Source organism: Sinohyriopsis cumingii, chromosome 13 (assembly GCF_028554795.1).
Source record: "Sinohyriopsis cumingii isolate HCF-2022 chromosome 13, ASM2855479v2, whole genome shotgun sequence".
Classification (NCBI taxonomy): Eukaryota; Metazoa; Mollusca; class Bivalvia; order Unionida; family Unionidae; genus Sinohyriopsis; species Sinohyriopsis cumingii.
In genome coordinates, this window is record NC_142973.1 from 60,900,395 (window position 1) to 60,927,324 (window position 26,930).

At 34.7% G+C, this 26,930-nt stretch overlaps 1 protein-coding gene across 3 annotated transcripts in view; it reads right to left on the reverse strand.

The window, feature by feature from the left end:
• Positions 1-190: 190 nt before the first annotated feature.
• The window catches only part of LOC149785677 (RNA-binding protein 1-like), a 33,352-nt gene continuing 6,612 nt past the window's right edge, over positions 191-26,930 (reverse strand). The window contains exons 2-6 of one of the 3 annotated variants that reach the window (XM_089979507.1): positions 23,426-23,649; positions 22,753-22,875; positions 18,725-18,778; positions 15,520-15,567; positions 191-6,786 (exon numbers count right to left, since the gene is read on the reverse strand). In XM_089979507.1, the coding sequence (XP_089835633.1) occupies positions 6,768-6,786; positions 15,520-15,567; positions 18,725-18,778; positions 22,753-22,875; positions 23,426-23,634 (453 nt within the window). In that variant the 5' untranslated portion in view covers positions 23,635-23,649 and the 3' untranslated portion in view covers positions 191-6,767. Of the gene's footprint in view, positions 6,940-15,519; positions 15,568-18,724; positions 18,779-19,968; positions 20,625-22,752; positions 22,876-23,425; positions 23,650-26,930 lie in introns of those variants that run through there. The other 2 variants (XM_089979508.1, XM_089979506.1) reach the window with 2 other exon arrangements.

Genomic DNA, 26,930 nt, shown 5'->3' on the forward strand with positions numbered 1-26,930 from the left:
GTTATCGATATATATATATATATATATATATATATATATATATATATATATATAAATAAATATATAAATAAATATAAAGGACATGTTCAGTCATGCAGTATACCATTCTAATCAAATCCCTGGAAAATAGCTTTGCAGTACCTCAAGATTTTCTTTTAGTCTGTATTAATAATGACAACAACGCTGTCTATTAACATACCATACTGTATTTATTTTCTGACATCACACAATACATTTACATAAAAAACATGCATTAAATAAAACCATTCTCCCTTTACGCATCTTCTGTTATGCATATCTGTATCAGATACACTGTCATGTCATTTACTTCTGTGGATATAACTGGTTTTGCAAAGATTTATTACTGTATACACTTGCTTACAAAAGAAGTCCAACTGCACAGACCCAGATCTGCACTTGCATAATGTAGTTTGTTAACATTAATCAGTAGAACAAACAAATATAGACTCTGATCTGTATGCGCATTATGCTACTTCAGATCAGGATCTTTGTTTGTGTTTGACTCAACTTAAATGTGAGTATATATGGTATTTTATAACTAAATAAATTTAAAAAGAATACGTTTGTTGAATCTTTAAATTGGCAGTTTGTAGCAACCATGAAATTTACAGAAAACACTATCATAATATTTAATTATACACTAATAGATAAGGACAAGGTATATTAAACGACCATGAATTTATTTTATTCATTCAGATATGTACATCAAAAATGTGATTACTGTATTGTACTCTTTAAAATGTGTTCAAATAAAGAACATTACTATATTACTAAAAAATGCATTCAAAATGGATACTAAATCTAGAAACAATTTTTTTTACATACTTTACATTTGGGCGATCAGAGTAGTATGAATCATACCCATGAAATAATTACTTTCCAAGACCTCCCTCAAAGAGATGTTGCACACAAAAAATATTCTTAACACTGAAACACAACGTACAACTTTTTAATAACACAAGGCACAATAGCTCACATACATCTATGCCATAGGTCTGACATGAACCCCATGACAATTCTTGATGGTCATCTGTAAACAAACTTGTATGCAAATCGTGATTTCCTTATAAAATCAACATCTGAATCTCATTTCTGATAAATTAATGTCCAACTAGGCCTTGCTAAAAATTTGCATTTCCCACCCAATTTATCCAAGGCTTGAAAGTCAAATTACCGAGAGATACCCCAAGGTCTGACATCACTCAATGTCTGTCTGAAGGGCAAATTACTGGCCTGGATGATGTCCAAAGCTCTCTTATCTGATATAAATTATGACCATATATTTTAGAATTGAAAATTTTTTGCATCTCTAAGTTTGTATATTTGTAAGTATTTCATTTCATGGAGTATTCCTATATTTTAGGAAATGGGGGGAGGGGTTATCTTTTATTGTCTCTGTTTCCAAATTGACATTTGGGCTATTCTTTCTTATAATTTATTCTGCAAACATGAAATTTGTCCAACATTAAGAAATTCCTAATTTATAATTAAAATGAAAATAAAAAAAACAGCATCAAGAGAGTGCGCCACCCCCAACTCACACCCCAGAAGAAAAAAAAAAGACATCACCCTGACACTATGTTTGTACACATCATTCTGGATACAATGCAGTATTGGTTTGTTTTTTTTTTTACAAAGTTTCTGTGCATTTTGGGATTGCAAAAGACCAAGAATTCAAAGACCCAACAAACAATGATTTTTCTCTGGAGAGACATTAGGATCCATTTCCTAATCAAATAATTTAATGGCCACCACAGATACTCCTGAACATCAACAAATTCACAGTACCATTATAATTTGTCATCTGGAAATGGTACATCAGAAGGCATCAAGAAAATCCTTGCACTTTTCAATCTTCTATTAAGAACATCATTTATTTCAGAAAAGTTTCCTTAAAGAAATTATTAAATTCTTCCTGATAGAATAAGACTCCAATTTATTTACTAATGTTCATAAGCAGTAGACAAAGTTAAATCAAATAGAAACATTCACTCCTTGTATTTAATAAGCCAACTGTAACACTGCAACAACTAATTTTAAACTTGTTACAGAATCTGCCATGACAAAGACTTAATATATTTGCAGTCAAACTGCAGTATGTTCACTTAATATGTAAGCCATGTTTTTCTGAATAAGTGGTTCTGAATATACATGACTGAACTACTACAAAAAATCAAACTCAACTGACGAATATCTGTCCTATTTGTTTAAAATAATGTGTTTTTTTATACCTGAAACTAAGGAGGTACAATACATTTAATGACATACAAAACATTGTTGTATGTAAAAAAAATCTTAATGTTCACAAAAAACTCTGAATTATTTATAACTTTTTCTCTTAATTTGTAATGCAAGAAATGGTGCATGATACTATCAGGCATGGGAAAATATTCACAAGATAAGTGAAATACAAGCTGTGTAAACTATTAAAAGTCATTTCAGTATATCACTATTCGGTTAAGTATAAATATTTTGTAAATCTTTGATGAGTGCACTTTTAGAATTACTGAATAATAACAGCAAGTCTTGTATGGATTTTTAAATCTGTAGGACAGGATCTTAATTACTAATTAACAGGATGGTAATATCATACGACCTATCTGATCGCACATAATCTACACCCAGATGTGAAAAGTAAAGATCTGGATATGGCACTGCATTAATGTCTACTAAAAGCATGTCCATTCCACGCATGATCTCAAGATTTCAAGCCAACAGCAAGCAAAAGATCTTGATGTGCCAGTAACGACTGTTCAAAATTGGCTGAAATTGAAAAATCAATATAAACCAGTCAACCATCATATTTAATTTACTGTAGATTTTTTTCTGAATTGTTTTGGGTTGTACTAAATAAAAGGTGATATTAACTGAAATTTTGTACTTATGGTCAGGAAAAATCATAACACTTGCTCATTTGACAATTCCTACCAATCTTTATTTTAATTAATCACACCTGTACTGGTAAGTTTTGTGATGTCATAACCAGGACCATTCTGTTCACAGATGAATGATGGTTATATACAGATACCAATAATAAACCAATAAATTCAAAAAATAATTTCAAATACATTATCAAACTAGGCATGAAAATTATGAGTACATCCTGTCAATAAAGAAAATGTGGTCCATGGCACATTTTTTACCAATGAAAACAAAGTCCAAATGTGAATAAAATTTGTACATTATCAATGACATTTTACTATAATTGCTGAACTGAGCTAGTTACGGAAAGAATGAAATGTCTTGTGTCAATTGTAATAATAAAAATTTAGGCAATATCAAAAACTGTACCATACTTAATTAACCACTTTTCTAAATCATCTCCAGTACACAGTAATGGATAAACTTCACACAAACCAAAACAACTATAACATTTTGTAGCTTGAATGAAAATTCAAATGCAGAGACAAAGATTGTAACTTCCAATTTCTTGCTCATCTTCTTTTGAAATTATGTTTTCAGCATTGATACAATATAAAAAATTTGGAGTAATTAAGTCATTACCAACAGCATACCATCAAAAGGCATCAAGTTATGCAAATTGCTGACAAACATCATGTTGCACAGTATAAAGAAACATTTTTCCTTTGTTCAAACATGTCACCTTATGCCAAGCTATACATTATATGTTATCTGGTATTGTCCCTTGAAATGCCCTTTCAACTGGTGTCATGATTTTGGGATCCCATCAATTTTTTTTTACATCTTTCATAGAATTGTGTATTACAACTTATTATCATAGTATATTACATACCATGATACAAAAGTCCCAATACACAGGCCCCAATATAATATGCACCATAATACATACTTTGTACTAATTTAGGTATGAACAGATTAAGGTGAGCATTACTAAGCACTTGCTCTCCTGCTGCCTGAATTGAATTAATAGCTCTGTGTATGTCACTGTCAAAACTTGCCACAGTTTGATACACATTAAAAAAGTCTGATACCTTGCATAAAATGTTATTGTAAAATAAATGTAAATTGTTTCAACATTTAACAAAATTACATGGTTTTATTTAGTTTTTGTGCTGTTTTTGTATGCTGGGATATTGCCATAAATCTTGGTTTGACCTGTATGGTCATCACATAACCTCTGGGCATCATCGTTATGATTAAGAAGTAAGGAAAATACCGAAATTTCAGTAGTATCAAATTTCATGGTTTGGTTCAAAAAGACATTTTTTGTGTACTTTTAACAGATAGGTCCCCAAATAATAAAAATAAAATTCTGCAACAGTTTATACTTCTCCACAGATGTAAACAAAGACCTATGAAAAGCCCTGGTAAGAAACAGCAAACTGTAGGTGTTTTATAACTGTACACTGGTGTTCTTATGGTTGGCAGCAGAGAGACAGGAGAGTTGAAAAGTGGCACAGCCCATCTTTTTGTAGGGACTGTAAATTGATGGTATAGCTTACCCATAAAAAGTGTGAAAACTATCCAACAAATACAACAAGGTTGTCCATGCACAACATACAGCAATCTTGTGCTAAACATATAACATGATCTTCACAGCATGTATGGTGATAATGAGCAACAATAATTCTTTAAGGAGACTGATGCTCTACTGGTCAAAGAGAATTTCCAGGAATACAAGGTAAGACTGTTTCTTCCTAGTAGTATGGAGTGTTGAAACCATTTCTGATATTCTTCAATAACAATGGACGTCAGACTGGCACAACTTCCATTTAGGACCAGCATGACACACGAAGTCTTCTGGTGGAAACCCAATGTTAATGCGATTTTCCATTTTGGTGGATTACTGGTAATTTGATTTTCAAGATGGTTGCCATGGTGGTTACAATGACTATCAAACTGGCACCATTTCCATTTATGACCAACTTCTATACATCATCAGGGTTCATACAGAATTCTGAATGATAAATTCAAAGACTTTTCCCAAACTTTCAAAGACCACAAACAGAGTTCCAAGACTTATTTTCGCTATAAAAATATTTATACAAGTTATGTTATATGAGAAAACAACGATTGCAAAATACTACAATATTGTTCCATGATGAAATGAAACTGAATGGGTCATCAAAAGAAAGAAACCAGGAAAACTCAACTACATCCAAATCTAACAACCTTGAACAATTTTATTTGTGATTATGGAAAGAAATTAAAATGTTCGGGTTTATTTCAATTTTCAAAGACTTTTAAAGACCTCAGGGTAATATGTTCAATTTTCCCAAACTTTCAAGGCCTTGAAAATGCTACCTCATTTTTCCCAAACTGTAAATGACCTTCGAAGACCGTATGAACCCTGATCATCATAAGTCTTTGGTGAACACATAATGTAGATATGACCAGCCATCTTGGAAAAGTAGAAATAACATTTTCAACATTGCCATATTTTAATTTACCACTAAACAGGAAAAGTCTTTCAGTGAAAACCTCATTTGATGTGACCCTTGAGAAGTAGTAATAACAAGATTTCCAAGACAGCCTCTGTGGATGTCTGAGCAGCAGCATTTTCATTTACGACCAACCAGACATCACAAGTTCTGTCAAAAAACTCATCACATTCTCTTTCTTTTCAATAGTAGATTTTCAGGATGTCTGCCACAACAAGCCAAAATGGACATCAACTTGGCACCATTTTTATTTAGGACCAACTAAACATCACAAGTCTATTGGTTTTTTTTACTGAAAACCTCATGTTGATATGACCTTCTAATTAATGGGAATAGTGATAATGAAGTTTTCAAGACGGCTACTGTGGTGGCCATATTGGATGTTCAAATGGTACCATTTTCATTTAGAACCAAATAGACCATGGGATGAATGTGCATGTAATGGCAATCCTCCAAGTAATTTAGGAGGAGTATCAATAACATGCTTGTGCTAAAACGGACAGACAATCCACTACAGACCATCCCATAAGCTCTCCTGGTCTACAACAGAACTAAAAATAGCCTTCTACGAAGTCCTTAATACTTGTCATATTTTTACCAATGTAGCCTTATTGCTATAATTAATAGACATCTGCCTTGTCTTAAAAGGTCAGAATTGTTATTAATGAATGAGACCAAGATATTTTGATCAAATTTTGTAATCAGATTATATACAGGTAAAAACAAATGATAAAAAAGTCAAACAATATGTATTATTGTTAAATAACACCATCTGCCATGGATAACGTACACAAAGAAATGACTCGTTCTTAAAAACACCAATATACTGCCTCCCACTTATGGCTAGCTTAAATTCTACCCATGAAGAAAAATCTATACACTGGTATATTTTGCTAACTGCATTTTTAAAAATCCTTTTTCGATGATTATTCATTTAAATCTGACAAGAGTTGTTCCATTTAAACATATATGGTACCCAGGGAAGGCAGTTTTTTTAAAAATATATGCCAGGGTACTTTGAGTTCTTATTAAAATGAAAAGAAATTTCTAAACTGCATCAATGGGCAAGTACCCCACTTTAAAAGTGCCTTCCCTGGGTCCCATGTAAGTTTTAATGGAACAGCCCAAAATAATGTTAGCTGAATGCAACATTTGCTTCTTTCTCAAATAGATAATATTATATACTCTTGTCCTGAATATCCCTGATGCAAAAATTGACAGCTTTTCCCCATACTACAGGAAAAGCTTCTGTTAACTTGCTAGATATGATTTGACAATGAAAATAATGATCATTTAAATGAAATTTCAGACAGAAGACCAGACACTGTATATGGTGATGTTGCTGACAATATGAACAAGTGACAATTTGTCTCTGGTTTGACTTCAATACAAGTCTCTTCTCCTGCAAGAGAAAAAAGCAATACGTCTTTAAATGTTGCCACTACATCTTTTCCATCTCTAAATCTAAGTGTTGGTGTAGGTTAGCCTTGTAAAGACGATGTTGATCACAAAGAAGTACATCAGCGAGGAAGCACCAGTAGATGAAATTGGCTAACTGCAAAAAGAAGTAAAACCATCAACAAAGCTATCATTCATATCCATGTGAAAAGTCACGATGATGCCATTTTAAAATAATTTCATACAACAATAACTGAAGGAGACACTGAGGCCAATTAAAACTATCATCATAGGAAATACTTTGGTTCATACACCTGCAAAAACTTTTTAGAGGGAACTCATTAATATTTAAAATTGTGCCAAGTTTATTCAGATTTATACTCTGATTACATAAATTGTCTTTCAATAATAATTTCAGGTGAAGGGATAATGGCTGTTCCAGTAAAACATATACCCCCCCGGGGGGAAGGCACTTTCAAATTCAACCACCCCACAACAGAATTTTTAAAAATTATGATCCATGGTCAGATGTGTTTTAATCGAGAAACACTGTCCCCTACAGAAGTATAATTTTTAACATAATTTCTGGCTATGGGTTAGTGGGCAGTAGAAGCGATTTTAATATTGGGTTGGGGACAGAAGCGATTTAAATGACAGCTGGCTGGAGGTAATCTACTGAATTCATATACATCATATAATCTACTGCATATTTTTATTTATATTCATTCATTATAATTAGTCTTTTGTCCTTTTGTTTTTGTGGCAGCGAAGTATGTCTGTGATACTGTGAAATCCCAGATTTTCATGGTGGCTTATTATTTGTAGATGTCATTGATCAGTCAGTTAATACCTACTAATTTAACATCCATGAATACAGATTTTATAATAGATATTTTCATTCTAATACAGAAATCATGAATTTGTATCCTTACTAAATTCTGTGTTTCCTAAAGTGATCAATATGTCTTGCTATTTTTCTTTGTTCTCAGGCATGCTGCTTTTGATTAGAATAATAGTTAAATCTTGCATTGCTTTAAATGTGTGGTCAGATTCTATGATTCATTGTTATTATTTTTTCCAATAAATGTTTTGATAAACTTTTATGATTTGTCAGAGAAAAAAAACAATGATGCCTGTTGAAGTGATGTTGCATCATTTGTCTACTTTTACACATCATTTCTTGTAAGAACATCTTTTTCAGTTACTAATGTCTTATTTTTACGCCTTGTTGCAAGACTAATATAAAGTTATAACAAAATATAGCAACATTTTTATATCAGATTTTAAAAAATGGATGAAAGTCTAGAAATCATTTTTCCCAGAGCACTCATAAAATTAATGTCATTGCAGTTAACTGTATTGTCAACAGCATCGTCATTACTGATGGCCTAGCAGTAACATTATGCACTTTCAATCCAGTTGTCACAGGTTCTATCTCCCACTTCTAGTCCTTCATATAAGACTTATACCTATGGCCTGATGGGCTTTCATGGCAGAGTGGTATAAGATGCTTGTCTTGTGATACAGATCTGAGGGGCTTCCATGGCAGTGGTACAAGATGCTTCTCATGTGATTACTTGCCTCCAATGTGCAAATGAGAATGTTGCCAGTTACTTGTGGAAGGTCAGTGGTTTTACATAAGTGGTGTTTCGTGTTTTAAAAGGACTTGGATTTTATTCAGCAGTAAAACTGGCTGCCATATATAGATTCTCTTCATCTGAAAATGGTGTAAAGGCCATACTGATCTACTGAAACCCTGAGAGCTCATGTCTAAATGACTTCAGCTGTTAGAGATAAACGTCAAATCAACAGAGGCTCCATGTGCCCAAGTGTACTAAGGTGCTTGCTTTTACATCACTTAAACATCTCACAGAGTGAGTTTGTGTCACAGATCAACCAATTTAGGTTGGTGATCTTTCGCAGTCCTTCCTCCACCTAATATATTGTAAAAAAAATCACCAAAAAACCCAAAAATCAAACCACACTGAATCAACCAACTAATCAACTGTAGCAACAGCAGAAAAGGTACTAGTCAATCATTTTTGCCACAGCTGTACGAGTTTACAACTTTTGACTCGAGTAATTTTTGTAGACTATAGAATATCGTCAGTTATGCCTTTCTGACAGTTACCTAAAAGTCATCATCAGTTGGTGCAAATGGATTTTTCATGGTGAGCATATGAGATGGAAAAGTCTTGAGCAATCCTGCATCACACACTGCCGAAAAGTTTACATTTTAGCTCACTTAAATTTTCTCTTAACAATGTTCATTGTTCCAACTAGAACTCTTACAATTTATTCAAGCTATATTTACCAATATCTGATGATATGCATCTAATAAATATTTGTAACAAAGTATGAGAATGCATCAATGTTTTTCAATGATGCATTTGAATTGAGTAACAACCACAATCAACAAACCAAGAAATTAAATTATTCACATCTCTCAGGCAGAAGTAGGATATAATCATAATCTGCCAAAAGATTTTAAATTTTTTAAATATTTTTTCCAACCATACTGATTCAGGGGACATGTCACCAGAATGGACAGAAACAGACCAGAAAGTTAAAATCAATTTGATACAGCTTTTAAGTAGTTAAATTCATATTGGTTTAGTTAACTGTACACCCTTTATTGTCTTCCTTTTGATGAAATTTCTTACTGAAGCTAAGAAAATAATGTTGTACACATAAAAAAAGGAGGCATACTTCTACTAATTATTGCTTTTATTATACTTCTCCATTCCAGCCAGTTCTTATGATCTTCTCCCCCCACATACTGTTTGTCTTGTTTATGATATGTATCTAAATTTCTCACTTACTTTTCCTACTACTATAAAAATGTTCTGTGAATATGCATATCAGTGTGAAACACAATGGGGAGACTAAATCCAAGATTAAAAACCTCTACATTTCTGGATATATTCTGCTTGGATTCCATATTTCTGCACAAAACTCAAGAGTTCAGGACTCTGCACTAATTCAATTCCCACTGTAAATTTGTGCAAACACCACGATTTTTAAAATTTAGTAACTTAAAATTTTTAGTGCTCATGCTCAAATTTATATCAGTATAGACACATCTATGACGACAGATTTTGTGAAGAAAAAAAACCATTACAGCCACACCATTTTCTGGATCTATACAAATTTGAAATGTGTGCTTTCAATACTGCACGAAAGAGTCAGCTGCTGATTTCAGTAATGAGTCGTCCAAACACGGGTCTGGAAATTATGTTAATAAAACAATGTCCCTCACTTTTTTCAGTTACATGGAGGACAAGCTCTCAAAAGATTGTTTTTACTAAAATCTTACTTTCATTATCAACCAATCAGGGACAGTCAAACACATATATACTATATTTTATCTTCACTGATTTATAGTATGGTTCTCGTTCTTTCACATCTGTAGTAATGGGAGTCCTTGAACAACTCAGTGGTTGTAAGCCTTTTTTGACCATGCTGAATGGACACACTGTAAGATAATTTTCAAGTAGCAGAAATACCATGGGATAATCAGAGACCAATAAAATTGAAGAGTCAAGTTATCTCCGATGCAGGGATGCTGCCAGGATTTCAGGATGTACTTTTGTGTGTGTATGATCTCCAATGAGGAAGTGGTGGTGGTGGGAATAGCCATTGTTAAATATCTCCTTAACACTTAAATATCTGTCAATCTTTCTTACTGTTCCACTCTGTTACAGCTCTACTGAAATTAAAATTCTCAAAGAAATGTCATCTCTAGTTGTATAGCAGTTATTACTGTGAGGTCATTGGGCATGGTCACGTGGTTGTGGTGGGGTCTTGGTTGGGATGGCATAAAGACTATAGGTTTACTCCATATTTGACAGCTAATTATGATGATGTTAAAAGAATTAAAAAATTTCTAGCAATTCAGTTGGACTCGGATACTTGATTCATAGTCAATGAACAGGTTCTAATACTGATGTGTTTATTTTGGAGCTATGTTCCATCACATTCAAGATTTGGATATACCAAAGGTGAAATTGGTACAGTTGCATCCTAAACTACTATCATGGCTACTTCAGATGTTATTTAATGTGAGACTATAATGCAAGAACTCGTAGCTTCAGTGATTTTTGGGTTAAAAAAAATTAATTTCTTCTCAAACAACTCAATTTGGTGCAGATTACATTGTTTTTTAATGATACGGTGAGAATTCTTGATGTGTAAAAATTGCACAAGAAATGAACATCAGATCAGAAAATTACTACCACTGGGAAAATACTGATAGGAATATACTGAAATAATGATATAATTATTTAAGTAGAATATGTGGTGACAATATGAGCGCTAGTTCTACAACTTTGTGCAAAATACATCTTGTACAACTATTCTGTTGTTTCTAACAGCACTGTAATATGGCAATAATTTCTGTCCACTTTTTATTTTAGTCCATTGCTAATTAATAGTTTTAGATTATACAACACTAAGCACATTTTACCTTTTGACAATAACACATCATTATAAATATTTAGATTGCAAGAAAATAGAAGTTACAATTTTATTAAAAGCACTGATACCAGTAAGACTAAAGGAGATGGTATCAAGTATTTTTTCAACAATTTCATCATCAGTTAATGATACCACTTAAAAATGTATTGTACTAGATAATATACTTTTTTAGTTATCCATTTTGCAATACAAATACCAAATGATGGCTTGGAACTAAGTGCCAAAAGGTCTGCAGAAAATACCACCATGATCTATATATATAGAAGAACCGAATATAAACAGGTCAAAATTGATCCATCTTGCTTTGAGTTTACACAGATGAGTCAGTCTCTTATATTTAATGTCGTTTAATTTTTGCACATAGAGAGCATGTACATCATTTGGTCATACATCTGCATATGATACAAAAGTTTTTCTTTTTATTCTTTTGTTGCTCAGTGGTTCTGCCAACTTGAGATCTACACACACTTAATTATGTTGTATGGGGATTCTCTGATGTTCCTTATGAGCATTATCTGTTAATTGTTTCTGAATTTAATATGATCCTCCTCCTCGATGTACAAATATTATTCTGTGCTGTGAACTCCTTTCACTGACTGCTGTCTGAAACACATATGCATAACTAGCTTGAAAAAGTTTTTTATTGTTGTGCAATTTTCACCATCTCACATATATGGCCCCATGGGTATTCTCTCTTGGATATCTCTGTCCCAGAAAGAAAAGTTTTGAACCAGAGGTCTTGTTAGGATTTTTAAACTAGGAGTCCATGGCTCCCATTTTGGTAAAAATATGAGTCCCATCAGGAAAAGTTGCAGTCCCCTCTCAGAAAACTATGCCAATTATAGTAACTGTTGGTTGCCATAGAGTTTAATTTCTTCATTCTTTATAACACTGACATAGCTCTTGCTTGTCCATCAGAGTGAGTCTGAATTTTTTCGATCCAATGAAGGTCTTATTCAAAGCAGTAAGCTAGGCATCACACTTTCATACACTTGGCTAATGTCCCTTTCAAATTATCAGTTCTAGCAACTTTAGCCCTCTCCTGAATCTCTCAATCTTCATCAGTTTGCCGTTGAGCCCCAAAATGCTCATTCAAGTCTATGTCTCAACATGTCATGATTCTGAGGTCACGTGCACTGCTTATTCCGTTACACTCGGTAATGAACACAAGAATGCAAGCTAAAGTTGTTTATTTGATGTACTACTATAAATGACCACATGTACATCTCTGGGTATTTCTGCCTCTAAATTCATGCACTGTAAATATCAGTAGATTTTCCCACTCAGTCAAAGCCTTTGATCTCGCCGCTTAGCTATTGCAGCATGTTCTTTTGATGTACTCTTATAATGGTGACGACCGGGGGGGGGGAGGCTTTCAACCCCTACATTCTGTCATTGTAAATATCATCACAGCTAACACACATTTCCCCACTATGCAGGTGACTGAAGCAGGACTGGCAAGTATTTGAATTTTACCGCCCGCCTAAATAAAAAAAAATTGGCGTCCAAATACGCGTGATTATAAGCATTTCCGAGACCTCTGTCAGATTTCACTAACATGAACCCTGCCAAAGATTCACTTCCTTGAATCAGTGTTTTGCTGCCTCTTATGCCAGATTTTTCTCTTCCATAATGCTGTATTAGGGTTTTAAGTCCAGCATTCCCATAGTCTGCTTGTTTAGACATGGGCATATTGTCCATCCAACACATCCATCGGACTCGCACTTAACATCAATTTTGGGCTCAAAATCACACACTGGTATTTTCAGTGACATTTTTCCAATGTCCAACAGACCGATATACATGAAATTCATTGTCATCATAGCTATCACCAGCCAGTATTTGCCGCCTGAAAAAACGTCGTCTGAAGACAAATCGTGTTGTGATTCAACCATTTTGGTTTCCTGTGTGGCCCTTATTGGAAACACGCATTTGTAAAACTTCCACGATGAAAGTAAGGCTAAAACTCCACAAAATGCCTGTTCCAGGGACAATGAACAAATCAAATTTCGTTTAACAGCCATTCATGTCGAACCGAAGTATCCATATATCTGGATGTCGCATCAAGCGTTGTGAGACATCTGTCGCAGCGCGAATTACGTTGTGAAATGCACTTTTAAAGTTAGAGTTAAAAGTTCAATAAAATTGCATACTGCGCAAATAACATTTTTCATATCTGCAGCGTTGACATAATTTGCCGAACGCGTATCACTGCTTTTAAAGTACGCGAATTCGTACAAAGTACGTGCACTCGCGTGTACTGGCATCATTTTCTGACCCAATGTTTTATTCACGTTAGACCGCTAGGAGGGGGGTAGATGCGATTTTAAATATATATTCGATTTTTTTTCTTTCTTCTTTCTGACAGACCCACCAGCGATTTCTCATTTTGTTAGCACAACCCACAACAGAAGTGATTTTCCTAACCAACCTTCCACTGTCAGAATTAAAATAGTTCGAAACACAACCTCCTACATAAGTTTTTTTGAAGTGGTGTAGTTTCTAATTCAATATTTATTATTCATTAGTAATAACTCAATTTCACCAATAAGACTCACGAATGAAGTACCTAACGCACTTTCTCAAGCGTCAACAGCATTATCTCTCCTGGGTCATACTACAATATTTGTGTTCATTTTCCCAGATTTCTTGTACTTTCTTGTTCTCTTGACAATATTTGCAATCATGCTCTCTCTTCTCCTCGTCTAATTTCTACCATATTGGTAGTGGTGCACACCAAGCAAATGCTTCCACACAATGCATGGAATGTTTATCAACAATGATATAAATATTAATTTACATACTGTTTGAAATACTTCTGGATTAATTGTTGAAATGGAGAACAGGGACCTTTTCCATCTGATCAGTATCAGCACGATAAAATAATCCTTTTGTTATCATCAGTAAGAAAATCAGCATCTGGGGTAGTACACCAGGCTAGTTCAACATGTGCAATCACGATTTTAACAATTATCACAGTAATTTACTTGATGACTGAACAACTGGTTTAACACATGTCCATTTGCTGTTAGTATGTGTGTGTGATTTTGATTTTGAACATAGCTTTAAGAATTTTTCAGTTATATCGCTATTATGTCACATTCAGTCACATTATCAAGACACCAGGCCGACCAGTCCTAACACTAACCTTTCAATGCTGAGTGCCAAGTGAGGCAGCTGTTAGTACCATCTTTGTAAGTCTTTGGTATGACTTGGCTGTGGATCGAACCCACGACCTTCCACATCTGAGACAGACGCTCTAACCATTAGGCAACCTGAACGGTCTTGCTGTTAGTAGATAATCAATTAATACAATAAAGGATATGCTGATCCATGACCACTTCTTAAGTGTTATGATTGCAATCAGCAATAATTTTCACTGCTCTAACAGATTAGCAATTGCTGGGTTTTAGAGACCTGTTGAGAAAATCACCAGAGGGGAAGCAAATAAGAGATGATAATAAAAAATCAAAAAATTTTCAGAGTTCAGCTGAAGGTCAAAATTTCAAGCTACTAGGCAAAAATATTATCCTGTAAGTGTTTACATTTTCTTGCTTTTGTTTTCATATTCCTTTAAGCATATGATACACAGAAACAACACTGTATTACCATATAATTTTTACAAAACATTTTCAAGCATTATGCATGCTTATACTAAATCATACATGTCTGCACTTGGTACATGCCAAAAGAAATGGAGTTCCACGAGGTTTTAATACTAATTACAATATATAATTAATAATGAAAAATGATTATTTTATAAAATAAATAAAAAATACAGCATGACCAATCTGGGAGAAGGACATAGGGGAATTACATTATTTAAAGTGTCCATTATTAACTGTGTCCTCTGCTGTGGTGGCCATATATATCCAGATCTACACCATTTTCATTTAGAACAAAGCAGACATCATACAAAGTCTCACAGCAAAATCCCCATGACATTCCATTCAGGAAGAGCAGCAAGAACAAAATTTTAAAGATAACTACCACAGTGCAACCATTTTCATTTAGGACTGACTAATCAGATGAAGTCTGGTAAAGTCCATGTTTTGATACAACTTTCCAATCAGGAGGAGTGGCCATAATATTTTTCAAGCCGGCTGCCATGGTGACCATACTGGATGTCACATCGGCACCATTTTCATCTAGGACCAACTATATATCATAAGAATCATTTACTAAAATCCCATCATATTATAACAATCCATTAAAGAGGAGCAAATATAAAAAGAATTTTAAGATGTGCTGTTTTACTCACCTTCTGTCATCAAATGGTGATCTAGACCTACGGAATGGAGAACCAGATCTGGAACAAAAGTCAAATAAATGCATTACAATTTGGTAAAATAAATGACATACACCATTCACTATATTTCACACACACACAGCTTATATGAATGATGAATATCTTAAAAAATGGAAGATAGCCTGGCATAAAAAGGACATTGGCACCAAAGATGCATTGTTCCCATGCTTATCTCAGTTATCATAATCCCTTACCTTTACAATGTACATGCAAAAGTGTAACCACTACCTGACTGCACCCTATGGTGACTGTAATACATGTGACTGCAGGATTCCAGCCAAATTTGAAAAAAATCATACATGAAAATCAAGAAGAGTCCCTAGAATGGACTGACACTCTACTGGGCCAAAACTGAAGACAAGACCTTTCTACCTATCAACTCTCAAGTTTTTAAACTATCTATTACATTCTTCAGCAAACACAAGATTTTCAAATTAGCTGCTGTTGTACACATTAGATGTCAGCTTGGCACCATTTTCATTTAGAATAAGGTGGACATCATTAGAAGTAGTTCTGGTGAAAACCCCATGTCATAATGATCATCCATTCAAGGGAAGTAGTGGTCAACAATCATTTGTTAAGACAGTCCTCATGGCAGCCATGTTGGAGACAAAACTGGCACCATTTTCATCTAGGTCCAACTAGATATCACAAGAGGGTTCATTGGTAAAAACCATGTACTGATACAGCCATCCATTTGGAGAAGAGCAGAGATAACAATATTTTAATGACAAGACTTTCCATTCAGGAGTAGCAACAGCCAACTATAGACAGCATGACAAGTCTTTAATGAAACCCGATGTGCATATGACCATCCATTCTGGAAGTTTAGGATTTTCAAGATGGACGCTGTGGCGGCCATCAGATAGGACCAACCAAACACAATAAGTCTACAAGTGAAAACCCCATGCTCAAATAACCATCCATTCAACAATAACAATCTTTTTAAAATGGACACTGTGACAGCCATATTGGATGTAAGATCAGCATCATTTTCATTTAGAACCACATAGACATTGTTAAATCATTTAGTGAAAACCTGATGTTGATATAAAAATCCATTCAGAAAAAGTAGCCATAACAAGATTTTCAAGATGGCTGCTATGGTTGCCATGTTGGATGTCAGACTGGCACCATTTTCATTTAGGACAAGTAAACATCATAAGCCTTTTTGTGAAAACCCCATTGCTATGACCATCCATTCAGAAGGAGTAACAATAACAATTTTCAAAATGATCGCTGTGGTGTATGCTAAGCACCATTTTTATTTAAGACCAACTAGACTGGGTTGAAAGTGTGAGTGTTTAAAGGCAATCCTCAATGCAGTTTAGGATTAATAACAATAACAAACTTGCGCTATTGGATGGATGGATGTCAGACAAGCTCTTCTTGTCTATGATCACTAAACCCTGCAAAACAGACCATCATACTTGCAAGCCAAAATACATTACTTTGCAAAATTCACCCAAATTTTTAAATATGACCGTGCAATCATATCATTAAGTTTCAATTCTGTGTCTTAAAGGGTAAATCACTCACATAAAAATACTCATACACACTTGTCCTACCAAGAAGAATCACATAATCCCAAACGTCTCTTCAAACAGGATAATAATTAGATCAAATGATATTTGGTAATTATATGTATCTAGTGATTTATGTGGGTCTTGATCTTCCAAAGGTGTCATTTTACCCTCAGAATTTTTATTTTTAATTAGTGATGACAAAATATGTAAATAGGTCTTTGTTTACAAGGGTTCATGTATTTGGTCACAACTGTTTTTGTATGTAATCTGAAAGTCAGAAAGTCAGTGATAAATTTTGTTCAGAACCACCACCACCAACTTCAAATGAAGAGCAAAACTTATTGTTTACATAATGGAAATAATACTGAGACCTGATTTGACCTAATATCTCTCACCTGATTTACATAACAGCTGACAATTTCATTTGACAGGCTTATGTAGTACTGTAAATATACAATCATGTGTGTCAACTATCTCTGAACGGTATGTCAATTTTACCTATCGTATTATATCCTGAAGAAGAAAAAAATCTTTGCAAAGGCATAATTAATATTCTCTAGTTTCTCCCAAATATTGATTACATAAACCTATTTATCAAGTTTTATCAAAGCCTGAGGGCAAGTACAGTTAATAAATCTGGAGGCACCAAATCTGATCAAAATCCTATCAAAAATAGTCTAAGGAGTGGCCAATCATATGTAAGATCACCTCAAAAATATGCACAAGTCTAGCACACAAATAAACTCATAAAATATCCTTTATTTTATTAGACTATTTAATAAGTATGATTACAAATGGGTCAGTAATATCATCTCTTAAGTGGTTAAGAATCTCAGCCAATCCGATGCAAGATAGTATCTTTAATGTGTACAGATCTTAATTAGAAAAGAATTGGTGAGTGGGCACATTTCAAGCTTTGCAAATTTGCCACCTTTCTTGTATAAATTTTGAATTTTTTTATTTTTTTTAAATGGAGTGTCGGTGTTGTCAAATGTTTTCCTTCTTCACTAACAAAAGCACGTGCCTGTGGCAGTTGTTTTGCATTTGCAGGAAGGACCATGTAATTGATTTTGTAGGTACTCATCACTACTCCAACACATGGAGTTGTTCTAGATGCGATTTTCCTTGCATGAGGAAATTACACTATTTCTTCTGTTTTGAAGTTAACACCATACTGACTTCCAAGTTTAAGTGAAGACATGAAATTGGTAATAATATATTTTTAAAAGCATTCATGCAGTGGACAATAACATACATGGTGGCCAAGATGAGACATGCATCTGATAAAATTAGACATCCTGAAATGACCTGAAAAGCTGAATTACAATAAATGACAGGTGGTCTTTCTAAAAGTATTTTTGCTATCATGGATGAGAATGGCATAAAAACTGATGATAAGCCTAAGTATAAATTAGAAACCTGGATGGCACAACTGTAGAACACTTACTTAAATCATCTGTGACTGTGACTTCAAACCTGGACTCTGTACATAAAAGAGACAAGCAGATGTCCATCTCACACCAATATGAATAGCCAGATTCAAGAATTTTTCATAATTGTCCATATCTGTCATAAAATTAATGTAAAAGTTAATTACATTTCTAACATTTTGGGCATACAATCTGACCTACCTGCTTCTGCTTCTACTGTGTCGTCTTGGAGATGGTGACCTCCTTCTGGGTGACCTGGACATTCAGAGAAACAAAAAGATACTGTCAGCAATTTGAAGGTGCTTCACTGCAAGTCTACTATAAATGAAATCATATCCATGGATACTTATTCAGGCTGAATTACAATCTCCTCCCCATAAGCATTAACAGATGTAAGTAACGCTTCCAGACAGTTGTATATCTTTTGGATTTTATTAAAAAGTGGAATAACCAAAACTCATATTTCTACAGTTTTTAAAGTATCTGACATTTAGTTGACTCATCTCAACTAAATGAATATAATCCTCCTTTAAGATGAATGTCGACTGTTTGAAAATGACACCAGAATTGAATATAGCAATGGCCCATTTATACAGGTTTCATAGTTATCAAATATGTCAATTAGCAAACTGACACCATGCAACCAACAATCTAAGTCACAAAACCATCTTTAAGTCACTAGGATACCTGATGTGCATGTTAGGTTGCCAAGGTAACAATGGTATATACATGGATAGCATTTATTTAAACCAGTGACTGAATGCATTTCAAACTGGTGAGCAAAAATGCTGACACGATATTTTACAGCTTTTTGCAAGGAATCCATTTTCTAAATGAGAAGAAATGAGAAAATTTAGATGACACATTTCACAACTGGTGTGATGCTTGAGAATTAATTTTACTTGGAAACAGTTAAGTAATGGCTAATTTCCAACTTGCAATTACTTCCATTGTCTTTAAGGACTAAACATTCTTAAGCACCAGTATTTCCTCTGAGGATAGCACTTTTATCAGTCATGTTGATTAAAATCAAAGGCACCAACAAAGTACAACAATATAAAATTGAATAAAAAAGCCCACTTCTTGAAACATTTCTGCATTCAAACAAGTTTCAAGATTATAATGGAGTCTATGTTTAAAAGTGAAACTTGTTAAAACAAACACACATGACTGATAAGTGCTATGACAAGTGGCTACCAGTTCATCATGAGAAAAAAAAAAAAACATGCTAAAATGTTCAAGATAATAGGCTTAGAAAGTAAACATAACAAAACACTGAAGAAATGAGACAGCAATAAAATTCAAATGTACTTCTCGAACACACCTTTGTTGCAACATCATAGTTACCTCTCTTTGGCTGAAATAAAGGGATGAAGGAGGACGATTGATGTTTCTATGAAGTGCAGTACGACGATGGGCGTTGTGGAGCTAGCAGTAGAGGGCATTGAAGTGGAGCTAGTTGTTTTTATTTTTTCACTGTCGTTGGTAAAGTAGATGCAAACTGAATGGGTGGGGGTTGAGCAGAGTAGTAGTTGTGGTGATGCTAACCGTTGGCGGACAGTTGAAGAACTTGTTCAGTTCCAAAAGTTTCAGTGATTTATAGATCGCTTTAAGTTGTGTTCGTTTGGTCAGGGGTAGTGTTGTTTCTTCACCTGCTTCCATTGAAGAGTTGACAAAACTTAGCCTAATGTTGACTGATTGAGGAAAAGTTGTCCTGTTTGCAAGTTGATAGCCTGCTAAAGGAGATGGCACCTGCAGCAGCGGTGTTTTCAAGAATTTATTGCTGACAGGATGATGGGCTGTTTTGCTGACTTCATCACACAGTAGAAGTTATTTAAAACTGTGTGTTACATTGTATATGAAGCATTCCTTGATGTACAGCTCTAACGAGAGTTGATTGATTCAGCTTACATCAAAAGATTGGTTGGCTGAAAACCAACCAACTGCAGTAACGCTGACTTGCCAATAAACTTATGCTTCTGATGGGCAATAGCTGATGTAGCTTCCGATGATGACCGTTGAAAAGCGATGCATATGGGGAGATGTGTGACTGAGAAGTCTTTGACACGAAGACCGAAGATTGACAGCTGACAAGGATATCCTGAGGGGTCAATGGTAAAAAACATTAAAGTAACAACATTATCTGGAGTACAGAAAACATCAAAGGGTACACTTTTGGGTGTATTCAGGAAGCTTACTTGAGATCATGTTTGTGTATACTCTTCAATTTTAACCTCATCTGCCACAATACGGCAATTCTTGAAAATATACTTTACTAATCTGAAATCTTTTTATCTGGATACTGCATTAATAACAGGTTTTCTTATGTCTTCTGAAATGGGACATGGACCATAATTATTATAACTGCATATAATTAAACCAAATGATTTTTGTTGTTGTTGACAATAATTTTTATCAGAGTCTGATTTCTGGGAAAGTTTACACATATTTCTCTTTCAATTTATTTTAAATTTTAATCTGCCTTGAAATATTCACATCAAAATTGGGAAAATAGATGGCTTTTTTTTTACAATAGTAATCGGGTCCTTTATACAGGCAACAAATCTACCAGGGAAGATCAATGACAACACCACAGGTGACACTCAATTTATGCTGCAGATGGATTCCTGGAGTTATGGCACAAAATCGAAAGTAATTTTTCTATCGGATACTTGCAAATCAAGGAAGTTCTTGGGCAAGTTATAAATCAAAGTTTTCAAGTAATGATTATTTATGCATATTTTTGGGGGTGAGCGACAAGATGCACACAATTCATGTACGTGAGCTACTTGAGTCACGCACAGCTCATGGTACCAGCAATGTCACAAAACAACTAGGGGCACAAATGTAATCTTATTTCTTCCTGATAAATGGCATTAAAATGAAAGCATGTAAATCAAACTGGAGTATAGCAAGTGTCACCTGTATAATGGGAAAGATTTATTTTATTATAGGACATTAAAATTGTTGGTCCTTAACCTGAGGCTGGATGAATAGGACAATAAGAACAATTTGCACAGGATTAATGTGACTGGCCTCTAATCATGTTTGTTTTTCTCTGCTATAATAAGCAAAGAGAATTCCTTATCTTTAATGCCTTAATAAGCACAATCAGACTCAAGTAAACAACCCAAAGACAACTCAAACCACATGAGAACCCACAAGTTTCACTATTAATATTTCATATTTCAGTTATATCTTCAACAAAAACAGAAAAAGAAAAATAGCCTGCAACAATTTTACAAAAAATACCTATTAGTAACAGATTTTATGCAAAAAATTCTTTTAAAAGGATGATTCGGACACAAGTTATAATTAAGCCTCAATCGAACAATGACAGGAGTTTAATGAACTTATTTCTTTTGCAATACTTTACGTACAGCAATTAATATACATGGTATACAAATTTTAATAAAACCTAAAAAAGGTGATTAGAATACTTTCATAAACATGTTTTACGGAACCCTGGAAAAAAGACATCATAAAGAAACAACCATTGAAGGAAATGAAGAAGAATGTGCAGTTGATTTAGATACAAGCATGGCCATAAAATGCAAATCTGCATAGGAAATAATGCAAATTAATTTTTTTTAAATAATTAAAATCAATACTAAAGGGCAGTTAATCTATGCTTTTTCTTAATAGCTCTTAACCAGATTCATACAACCGTATTTCTAAATATGGATCGTCATCATAAATGCTTTGTTTTTAAAAAAAGTAAATTATTACACCATCCTGCCTATAAAATTTGTTTCCAAGTTCAGTACATTTGCAGAAAGTACATTATTCCAAGACAACCCAATATATCAAAGTTTTATAAACCTTTCGTTGTTGAAGAGAATCAATTCACAGCATTTGCAACTATACAGCCTCTTTGGCTCCGTTCAAGTCTGTCGACTGCGCTGAATTCAGCTGACCCTAGCACTTACCTTTTACTGATCTGTCGAGCTTCTACAAAAAAAAGTCACATGCTACAAGGAACCAGTTAACACACAACTGTCACATTTTTGTATTCTCTACATTCATTTTTCTTCATCAAAAGACAAATTATCATACGTTGGGTGTTATTTTCTCCCGAGCAAGTTTCAACACAGTGAACAGAGTCAAGAATAAGAAACAACTGTGCAGTATTTGGTTTCATGCTTCAACTTCTGCAGACCCTATATGGAATTCACACTTTGGGGAGTGCTCCAGACCACACAATTGAAAATTTATCTGTTGAACCTTACCTGGATGATCTACGTCGCCTGTCATATGAACCACCTCCACGCCTGGCAGTTGGGGGACCACGTGAGCCCCATCTTGATTTACCACTTGACATCTCAACTCTTACTCTGCGTCCATTTATTCGTCTGTAACAGAAAGGCTAGTGTAGTGCTTTGGGCTTGAAGCTTAAAACACATCTTCTGAACATTGTTTAAATACATGAGCAATACAGTCTCAAACCTTATTCAAACTATTATCATGCTGCAAATTACTTCTTCCCCTCATGTTTGAAATCCCATTCCTGTTATAAAATTGAACACTTGTGGCAAACTGAGGGTACCATTAGCATAATGATTTGGGTTGGTGTTTAGGTTATGTAGTGCCAAGGCAATAGAAATAAAAAGCCTTACCCAAGGACACATCAAAGCTGTTGACACAGGATGATCCAATGGTAAGATATGAATCCATGCCCTTTCAGCCATGCATTCGGCACACCAACCACTCATCCTCAATTAGTAGAATCAACACTGTATACCCTGATCATCCAAAAAACCTTGTGTAACCACAAAACTCCATCTATGACGTTCTCAGTTTGGTGCCCCTTAGGCAAATCCAAATAATGTATGCAAATTATAATTGCTACTCTATCCAAATATTTGTTAGACAAGTCCAAATACTATATACAAATTAACTTACGTTCCATCAAGTGCCCTGGTTGCGTCCTCTGCATCACGAGGATCTTCAAACTCTACAAATGCAAAACCAGGTGGGTTTCGCGCCACCCACACATTCTTAAGTCGTCCATATCGACCAAACACATCTTCCAACTCTTGTTTAGCTGCTCCATAGCCCAGATCACCAATGTAAACTTTGCAGTCAAGTTTCCAGTCCCTTGGTTTACTCATTGTGTATTACAAGCTCTATAAAGAAAGAACAAGAGTTTTATTTCAACCTGAAATGCAGTCATAGAGAACAAATACCCCACTCACCTAAATGCAAAATACAACCAAACAGATAAACAAGGTTAAAACTACCGAGTTCTCTGCAGATCTTTGACAATGAGAGTCCAGGAGCCTGAGTCCAGAAATTCACTGTCCTGATAAAGCTAGTAGTCAAAATGAAAAAAGTGTGTGTGTGTTCAATAGCAAGTACAAAACTGTTACATTCAAACCTAATTTATACAAGTTTACAGTAAGAACTCCTTTTGACTATCATTTCATTCAAATTTTTTTCTTCAATTCTGTGATGATGAGAATTCCTTATTCAATTTCTATTTATATAATTTATTTTCTTGCTCTTCACTGTTCATCCCTTTCATAACTAGTTTGGAAAAATGTACAATGAATTCAATTTTCAGAAAAATGTATTGAGGGTCCAAAGAATGCAGTCTTAGAAGACTGGAGGTTAAAGGCTAGCATGTGAAAGACCACAATGTGCTGATCTGTGTATCTTTATGTGTAAATATATATCCCTTCAACATGTTACTTAATACTGGTAGATACATTTATGGAATGATCATCTGACAAGTACAACGTAAGGAGTTCTGAACAAGTCTCCAAGCAGGTGTAGCCTTTTTTCCCCCACACAAAAATGGTCAGTAAATAACTCTTTTGTAACACAATACATCATCACGTACACATGAAGCCAGTAGCCACTGAAGTATCAAATAACTTGATACACATGAAGCCAAAGGCCATTAAAGTATCAAGTATCTCCACAAAAAATGAAGCCAGAGGCCATTAAAACAGTTACATCTAACTGATGCAGAGGAGAATCATGTTAAGAATCATGTTAAGTCAACCTGCAGACTTTAGACATTGAGACCTTCAGTTTAATTTGCTATGGAGTCCACATCATTATAGCAACAGCACAGATGATATTTACTCTACCACAGTTTCTGGGGCCCTATGTGGCTGAGTGCTCACTCTTCCGGATCACTGCCACCCCCCCATCTGTGTGGGTTCGAGTCTCAGGCTCGGCTAACATATGTATGTGAGAAAGCTTGCCAGTAGTTTCTCATGGGTCGGTGGTTCTTCTCAGAGTTTTTCAGGGTTCTTCCTCCACCAGTTATACTGGCTGCCATGTATAGCCTATCTTGTGCTGAAAAATGGCATTCAACCCTACAACAACAACCAGTTTCCGGATTTTACCAATAGTTAACTGTAATTAAATGAATCCATGCAAGAAGCCATTTATGGGGGCATTCACATTTCTGTCTGAGATGACATAACTGCCACTAAAAAAATTAATGTACATTACTCATTCAACTTTTCTGACAGAAAAAAAATCAAGTTTGACAATGAATTACCATCTAATGAAAGGGATCAGTGACAGAAACGGTAAGGCATCTCTGTTATTATCAATTGAATACCATACATCCTTGCTTATAAGTCAAAATGCAAACAACGAACATCAATATCTGCCGTAGCATAATGAGCCTGCAGATCAGGGTCTATGTTGTTTCTTTACTGATTACTCCCAGATTCCAATTTCCACATGCCCAAAATTTCCCCTTTTTCAATATTATCACACAATGTTGCAATAGCTACAATTTAAATATAAATTCAACTGGGTTCAATGGGGTTTGAAGGCAACACAAGTGTCATTAGTGCTCATCACTATACTCACTAGTGACTGGATATTCCTGGTGCTCACACTTCTCTGCTGGATTCTCAGAGTGAATCCTGGTCAGAACCAAGTTGACATATGCATAGCTGCCAACCTTCCAGGCTCGCAATTAGTATAAACAGGGATAAAAATTAGTGAATTTTGACGTGAATTCATGAAGTGATCTTTTGAGTCCGGGAATATTTGTTGGAACAAATGTTTAACATGGTCTCCAGCTGATAAAGATAGATTGTGTTCAACAAGAAAACTCACAAATAATGCTTCAGCCTTGGTAGCTTGCAGGTCTTTCATTGATGCTGAAATCTGTGAGTTCTTAATTTTCCCAACCTCTGTGTACTTTTTATTACCAATGTGCTTCCTCACATCGTCTCTGCCACCATGCCCAATGCTAAAATTTATAGCATACTGCATGCAATAACCATGATGTATATCAGTGATTGATGGTAGAATGCACAGCCAATTTTTGGTATATTCCAAAGTAAACTTCATTTTTCGTGCAATACATTTCTTATTCCTTGTTGGTGAAGACATTTTCAAGATGCGGTGCCAAATGGTAATTCAAATCAGTGTTTGCAGCACCTGTGCAGAGCAAAATTCCAGTTAGGCCAGTTTCTCTAAAAAGCATTTGTAAAACTATCTAATACATTTAGATTAAAATATGCCTGCTACCGGGCCAACTGTGCCACTCGGCTACAGTTCCACTAATATCACGACTAACAGTATCGGACCATTTTGGCAACTGCCAATATCACGACTAGCGCTTAATGGGAAGTTGGTTATTTTATTAAAGATTTAAAACAATTGAGAAATGGGGAATTCATTACTTTTTTTTAAGCGATGTGAATCACTGAAAAAGTCATTAAATTCACGCCAAAATCATGAGGGCTGGCAGCTATGCATATGTCAATGTGTTATCAGGGATCGTCCTGGGCTTCGCCAATGTCGCAAATTGTGATTTTTTTTCCTTATTGGCGACAAAAATATCCCATCTGGTGATTTTTTTGGTGACAGACTTTTTGGTTATTTAATTTGTACATACAATCATGGATTTGGACTGGATAAATTAAAAGGGAGAATGAATGGAAGCCACAAACTTGACTAAGCAATGCATTGGAATCAATCTGTTACACAAACGATCCTTTCTTCGTATTGACAACCCCATCTTTACAGTGCATTGTTACATCATAATCTGCTTATGCTGACATCTGGGCCGAGTACTGTATGCTGTGTTACAGTCAATCATGCTACCGAACTATACCTACAACTGACCGACTTCTGAAGACGCGAATAGAACAGATACAATTAATTGAATGGCTAATCCTTCTGTTATTTTTTTTTTTTTTTTACATATACCAATACAATAGTTTTGTTGAACCTTCATAGAAAACTGATAACCTTTGAAGTACCGACTACTGCATATAAATACAAAGCAAATGAAAAAAATCTCAATCACAATTATATCTGTCGCCAGTGCAGCATTTTACTCATTGATCTTTTCCTTTTGCCATCAATCCCGTGTTACGGCTGCAGAGACTTAAACTCCGCAAGAAAAAATAGCAAAAAAAAAAAAAAC